General features: G+C 45.3%; 1 protein-coding gene across 1 annotated transcript in view; it reads right to left on the bottom strand.

Moving 5' to 3' along the window:
• The window catches only part of kif13a (kinesin family member 13A), a 97,519-nt gene that overhangs the window by 24,937 nt on the left and 65,082 nt on the right, over positions 1 to 7,500 (bottom strand). Inside the window, exons 25-26 of the mRNA XM_062537892.1 lie at positions 2,560 to 2,706; positions 1,195 to 1,224 (exon numbers count right to left, since the gene is read on the bottom strand). Of these exons, the coding sequence (XP_062393876.1) occupies positions 1,195 to 1,224; positions 2,560 to 2,706 (177 nt within the window). The remainder of the gene's footprint in view (positions 1 to 1,194; positions 1,225 to 2,559; positions 2,707 to 7,500) is intronic.

The raw sequence follows: 7,500 nt of genomic DNA, 5'->3' as shown, positions 1-7,500 counted from the left end.
TAACGTCGTCATATTTCAGTGATAAAAGATAACTATAACGTTGTCATGTTTCAGTCATAAAAGATAGCTATAACGTTGTCATGTTTCAGTGATAAAGATAACTATAATGTTGTCATGTTTCAGTTATAAAGATAACTATAACGTGGTCATGTTTCAGTGATAAAGATAACTATAACGTGGTCATGTTTCAGTGATAAAGATAACTATAACGTTGTCATGTTTCAGTCAAAAAAGATAGCTATAATGTTGACATGTTTCAGTGATAAGGATAACTGTAACGTCATGTTTCAGTGATAAAGATAACTATAACGTTGTCATGTTTCAGTGATAAAGATAACTATAACGTGGTCATGTTTCAGTGATAAAGATAACTATAACGTGGTCATGTTTCAGTAATAAAGATAACTACTGTATAACGTTGTCATGTTTCAGTGATAAAGATAACTATAACGTGGTCATGTTTCAGTAATAAAGATAACTACTGTATAACGTTGTCATGTTTCAGTGATAAAGATAACTATAACGTGGTCATGTTTCAGTAATAAAGATAACTACTGTATAACGTTGTCATGTTTCAGTGATAAAGCTAACTATAACGTGGTCATGTTTCAGTAATAAAGATAACTACTGTATAACGTTGTCATGTTTCAGTAATAAAGATAACTATAACGTGGTCATGTTTCAGTAATAAAGATAACTACTGTATAACGTTGTCATGTTTCAGTAATAAAGATAACTATAACGTGGTCATGTTTCATTAATAAAGATAACTATAACTTGGTCATGTTTCAGTGATAAAGATAACTATAACGTGGTCATGTTTCAGTGATAAAGATAACTATAATGTTGTCATGTTTCAGTGATAAAGATAACTATAACGTTGTCATGTTTCAGTGACACGACTAGCTGCATAGTCAACTAGAGAACTACTGAGTTTAACAGTTTAATAGACTTCTGAAGTTCGTTGTGTGTGTGTGTGTGTGTGTGTGTGTGTGTGTGAGTGTACAGTATGTGTGTGTGTTTGTGAGTGTGAGTGTACAGTATGTGTGTGAGTGTGAGTGTACAGTATGTGTGTGTGTGTGTGTGCAGGGGGTTGAGTGTTGTGCTTCACACACCGCCCTGGGCTCTAGCGCGCCCCCTATCTGTAAGCTCATGCCAGCACCACGCCACACACACACACACACACAATCATACCTGATAACTATCCATCTCTTCATCTTCCTCCTGCAGCCAGGAGAGAACACACACACATCCATACATACACACACACACACACACACACACAAATATATACACACGCACACACACACACACACACACAAATATACACACACAGTCAGACCCTTTAAACCACACCCCCCAACACTAGTCCCCCACCCTACAACAAACAAGTGCATGTGCACACGTGTGTGTGTGTGTGTGTGTGTGTGTGTGTGTGTGTAATAACCTGGTAGCTGTCGAGTGGACGCTGTAGTCTGGTGGAGCGTGCGGACGTGTGTGTGTGTGTGTGTGTGTGTGTGTGTGTGTGTGTGTGTGTGTGTGTGTGTGTGTGTGTGTGTGTGTGTGTGTGTGTAATAACCTGGTAGCTGTCGAGTGGACGCTGTAGTCTGGTGGAGCGTGCGGACGTGTGTGTGTGTGTGTGTGTGTGTGTGTGTGTGTGTGTGTGTAATAACCTGGTAGCTGTCGAGTGGACGCTGTAGGCGGGTGGAGCGTGCGGACATGTATGTGTGTGTGTGTGTGTGTGTGTGTGTGTGTGTGTGTGTAATGACCTGGTAGCTGTCGAGTGGACGCTGTAGTCTGGTGGAGCGTGCGGACATGTGTGTGTGTGTGTGTGTGTGTGTGTGTGTGTGTGTGTGTGTGTGTGTGTGTGTAATAACCTGGTAGCTGTCGAGTGGACGCTGTAGTCTGGTGGAGCGTGCGGATATGTGTGTGTGTGTGTGTGTGTGTGTGTGTGTGTGTGTGTGTGTGTGTGTGTGTAATAACCTGGTAGCTGTCGAGTGGACGCTGTAGTCGGGTGGAGCGTGCGGACATATGTGTGTGTGTGTGTGTGTGTGTGTGTGTGTGTGTGTGTGTGTGTGTGTGTGTGTGTGTGTGTGTGTGTGTGTGTAATAACCTGGTAGCTGTCGAGTGGACGCTGTAGTCGGGTGGAGCGTGTGTGTGTGTGTGTGTGTGTGTGTGTGTGTGTGTAATAACCTGGTAGCTGTCGAGTGGACGCTGTAGTCGGGTGGAGCGTGCGGACGTGTGTGTGTGTGTGTGTGTGTGTGTGTGTAATAACCTGGTAGCTGTCGAGTGGACGCTGTAGTCGGGTGGAGCGTGCGGACATATGTGTGTGTGTGTGTGTGTGTGTGTGTGTGTGTGTGTGTGTGTGTGTGTGTGTGTGTGTGTGTGTGTAATAACCTGGTAGCTGTCGAGTGGACGCTGTAGTCGGGTGGAGCGTGTGTGTGTGTGTGTGTGTGTGTGTGTGTGTGTGTAATAACCTGGTAGCTGTCGAGTGGACGCTGTAGTCGGGTGGAGCGTGCGGACGTGTGTGTGTGTGTGTGTGTGTGTGTGTGTAATAACCTGGTAGCTGTCGAGTGGACGCTGTAGTCGGGTGGAGCGTGCGGACACACAGCCGATGGCCACGGACAGCACGGCCTCCGTCAGCAGAGGAAGAGTCCCGGAGTACTGCACCGGCCTCACACACACCAGCAGCCTGCGGGAGTGACCCTGCACACACACACAAACACACACACACACACACACACACACACACACACACACACACACACACAGAGAGTTATCAGTGGACCGGCCTCACACACACCAGCAGCCTGCGGGAGTGACCCTGCACACACACACACACACACACACACACACACAGAGTTATCACTGGACCGGCCTCACACACACCAGCAGCCTGCGGGAGTGACCCTGCACACACACACACACACACACACACACACACACACACACACACACACACACACACACAGAGTTATCACTGGACCGGCCTCACACACACCAGCAGCCTGCGGGAGTGACCCTGCACACACACACACACACACACACACACACACACACACACACACACACACACACACACACACACACACACACACACACACACACACACACACACACACACACACACACACACACACACAGAGAGTTATCACTGGACCGGCCTCACACACACCAGCAGCCTGCGGGAGTGACCCTGCGCACACACACACACACAAACACACACACACACACACACAGAGTTATCAGTGGACTGGCCTCACACACACCAGCAGTCTGCGGGAGCAAATGCTTTACTGATGAGAAATAATGAATGAGCAATACTTTAGGAATGATAAACAAGCCATTTACTGATGCTTAATAAATCATGAATTGTGTGTACTTATTATAAAGTCTTACCAAATCCTTTAATCAGGAAGTTAAATCATTTCTGTGATACATAAACAGAGTAATAATAATAATAATAATAATAAATGTTATTTATAATGCACTTTACATCAGTGATCTCAAAGTGCTACAGGTTAAAAACAAAAAATAAGATGAGCAATTTAATTAAAAAGGAAAAAGAGGAAAAAAAGAAAAGGTTTAAGAACATCTAAAGGGACCAAAAGCTTTGCTAAAAAGAAATGTCTTCAGACCTTTTTTAAAACAGTCAACGGATTGTGGTGCCCTCAAGGTGTCAGGGAGGGCATTCCATAGACGCGGGGCAGCAGCACAGAAAGCCCTGTCTCCCATGGTCCTAAGTTTGGTTCTGGGTATGTGGAGGAGGTTTGAGTGAGTGGAGCGGAGGGAGCGTGTTGTGTTTTGTGGGTTGATTATTTCTTTGAGGTGGGGGGGGGGGGGGGGGGGGCATGACCATGAATGCATTGGTGAGTAGGGATGGGAATTGATAAGATTTTTCCGATTCCGATTCCATTTTCGATTCTGCGAAACGATTCGGTTCTTTATCGATTCTCTTATCGATTCTCTCATTTGGAGAAAATAACAAATCGATCAAGTAGCATCAACTTTAGTTCAGTTCAGAAGTGAAAAGAGAGGCTAGAGGTAGACTAAAGCCTACCTTACACTGACAAGATTTGGGAAAGATTCTTGAAAGACTGTAGTCTTTTGAGTAAAGTCTGAATGAGGGGCATTAGTTAAAAGACTACAGTCTTTCAAGAATCTTTCCCAAATCTTGTCAGTGTAAGGTAGGCTTAAGACATGTACTGCCAGCCTCTGAGCCAGTCCGCCCCTTGTCACAGTCATCTTCTAAATTAAATGCATGAGATGGTTGCGTTTATTTAATGTTAACTGTTAAATAGCAGGTGCTACAACTAGGCAAATGGCACTAAAATGAACGGTGAAACTATGCTAAACTATACCATATATCCTCAAATTATGGCTAGATTATTTTATTTGCTTAGGCTGCACAAAGCAGAGGACTTTATTTGGGGCAGACGTGTACTGGAGACAGGCCGTCTGCGTGTTTTATTGTGAGACATGTAACAATATAAAATATTAAGAAGAGCTCTTATTTATTTGAGTTAAATATAATTTCGGGTCATAATTTAAGGATTGTAAGCAACGTTTGCAATATTATTTTCGCTGCCAACACACGTTGCATAAAGACCGCAAGTTTTATCTGCTTTGCGTTCACGGGCTTAGCCTAAAGCCTACTCATTCCATCAAATAGATAAAGACACATGATAGAAACAATACCTTTTTTCTTGTTCTGATGCTTCTTGATTGCCCTTGCACATAGGCCTAGCCTACACAAAGAGACCAAGAGAGGTCTCTCTATCGCACCAGTCCGCTCAATTTGCCTGTTTCTGCCAAGGCGGCTCTTCAGCTTTCTTTCTTTGATTCTTTAAATGTAAACCTTTAGCCTATTACTTATTAGGCTATTATTATTATAAGGCTATATCATTTATCATAATCATTATGAAGTTTAGCTACTGCTAAACCCTTTTGCAGAGGCGCTGGCGGAGGTTTGCGCCCTCCGAGTGCTTTCAGTTTTGGACTGCATTTGTGCTCTAACGTCAAATGTAGCCTAACTTAATAACCTATAACTAACTAGCATTTGAGACTGATTGGGCAATGGGCATTGAACGCTGGTGTATACTTTTCTGCATTAGCCTTATGAAGTTTTGTGTGTTTGTCATGCATCGATAGGCTACATGTCATTGCGCAACCACTGATTGATTTCTTCTTTTGGTTCGGTGTAGCCTACTTACAAAGTCATAGAACTCACTGTAGCCTACGGAAATGTTTCTGCACATTGGTAGTATTTCCTCCTGTTGAAGAAATATCCACTTTGCTTTGTACTTGCCCTGTTGTCATCCTTTCGGGTGTAAACCCATTTGTGCTGCATCCATGGCAGTCGGCTGCGCTGAACTCGACGACGCCACAGGCGTTGCGTATCTTGCGTAAGCTACGCAACCTGCGTGGCAACGTCCTTCGTGCCCATTGGAATCGATAAGGGAATCGTTTGCAAAACTGCCAAGCGATTCCAAGGAATCTAAACATGGGGAACCGGTTCTGAACGAGAACCGGTTTTCGATTCCCATCCCTATTGGTGAGTGAGGAGGGAAATCTTGTACTCATTCCTGGTGGAGACCGGAAGCCAGTGGAGTGAGTGGAGGATGGGGGTAATGTGCTCGTGTTTCTGCACTCTCATCAGGATCTCATCAGGATGTACTACAGTCTCTTCAGACTTGCTAGGGATCCCAATGAGAAGTGCGTTACAGTAGTCCAGTCTGGAGGAGACAAAGGCATGAACCAGCTTTTCGGCATCTGAGAGAGAGAGGATGGGGCGGAGTTTGGAAATGTTACGGAGGTGGTAGAAGGAGGTCTTGCAGAGGTGATTTATATGGGCTTCAAATGGGAGTTGAGAGTCCATTTTTACACCAAGATTTGTGACTGTTGATGAGAGGGGGATGTTGGCGCCAGAGAAGGTGATGCTGGTTATGGATGATTTGGTCTGGTGGGGAGTGCCAACCAGGATGGCTTCGGTTTTGGAGCTGTTGAGTTGGAGAAAGTTGTGCTCCATCCTCCTCCAGACAGGTGGTGAGTTTTGATGGGGTTGCAGCTGTGACATTGACATAGAGCTGTGTGTCATCAGCATAGCAGTGGAATGAGATGTTGTGACGACTGATGATTTGGCCAAGGGGAGTGAGGTAGAGGATGAAGAGGATGGGGCCAAGGACTGACCCCTGGGGGACACCGCAGGTGACTGTGTGTGTACTTGATTTGGAGTGACCCAGGGAGATGTATTCTGTCCGGTTAGTGAGATATGAGTTGAACCAACTGAGAGCAGTGTCATTGAGTCCAGTGGTACAGTGAAGCCGGTTTAGAAGAATGTGGTCGACAGTGTCAAATGCAGCAGAAAGGTCCAGGAGGATGAGGAGGGAGGGACAGCCATTGTCGGACGACATGAGGAGGTCGTTGGTGACTCTGACGTGAGGAGGTCGTTGGTGACTCTGACGTGAGGAGGTCGTTGGTGACTCTGACGTGAGGAGGTCGTTGGTGACTCTGACATGAGGAGGTCGTTGGTGACTCTGACATGAGGAGGTCGTTGGTGACTCTGACGACATGAGGAGGTCGTTGGTGACTCTGACGACATGAGGAGGTCGTTGGTGACTCGGACGTGAGGAGGTCGTTGGTGACTCTGACAAGGGCAGTCTCTGTGCTGTGGGTGGAGCGGAAACCAGACTGGAATTTTTCGAAGAGGTTATTTTGTTTGAGGTGGTCCTGAAGGTGGGTCAAGTACCTTTGATATAAATGGGAGATTGGAGATGGCTCTGTAGTTGGAGAGGATTTCTGTATCAAAAGTGAGTTTTTTGAGCAATGGCCTGATTATGGCAGTTTTTAAGGCAGAGGGAACGTGACCAGTTTGGAGGGAATGATTTATCACAGCAGTGATCAGGGGGGTTAGGACAGTGATATGGGCTTTCACCAGGGAGGTTGGGAGAGGGTCCAGGGGACAGGTGGAGGATTTCATCTTCCCAATGATGTTCTGCACCTCTTCTGGTGAAGCCTCAGGAAAACTGTTTAGTGGTTGGGAGATGGCACCTGCTAGAGGAGCAGTAGGGGCGGGAGGACCAGAAAGGGCAGAGTGAATATGTGACCCTGTAAAGCGGAACCAGTCGTTTCGGTAAAATGTATTAAATTAAGTTATTGTGCTCACGTGAACGGCCATAAACTAAGCTTTCCAACGATATGTATATCGAGGGTATTAGACAAACTATCGCTAAGATAACAGCATCCAAAGTTGACATGGTTCTCCTGTCACGATATGCCAGAAGAGGAGAAATCACCTTTTTAAGCAGCGCGTGCACAACGGGAATGACAGCAAATGTGTTGAATCTTCGCCGGGTTTAACAGTCAAAACGAATGTTTTACCGTGAAATGCGTTCACGATATGATACTGTAGACTGTATACAGTCGAATTATGCGAAAACGTGAAATTCAACATTTTAACCCGGAAGTTTGTTATTGTTGATTTTCTCAAAATAACGTTGT

The sequence above is a fragment of the Sardina pilchardus genome, chromosome 6 (genome assembly GCF_963854185.1).
Source record: "Sardina pilchardus chromosome 6, fSarPil1.1, whole genome shotgun sequence".
Lineage (NCBI taxonomy): Eukaryota > Metazoa > Chordata > Actinopteri > Clupeiformes > Clupeidae > Sardina > Sardina pilchardus.
This window is presented reverse-complemented; position numbering and strand designations above follow the sequence as displayed.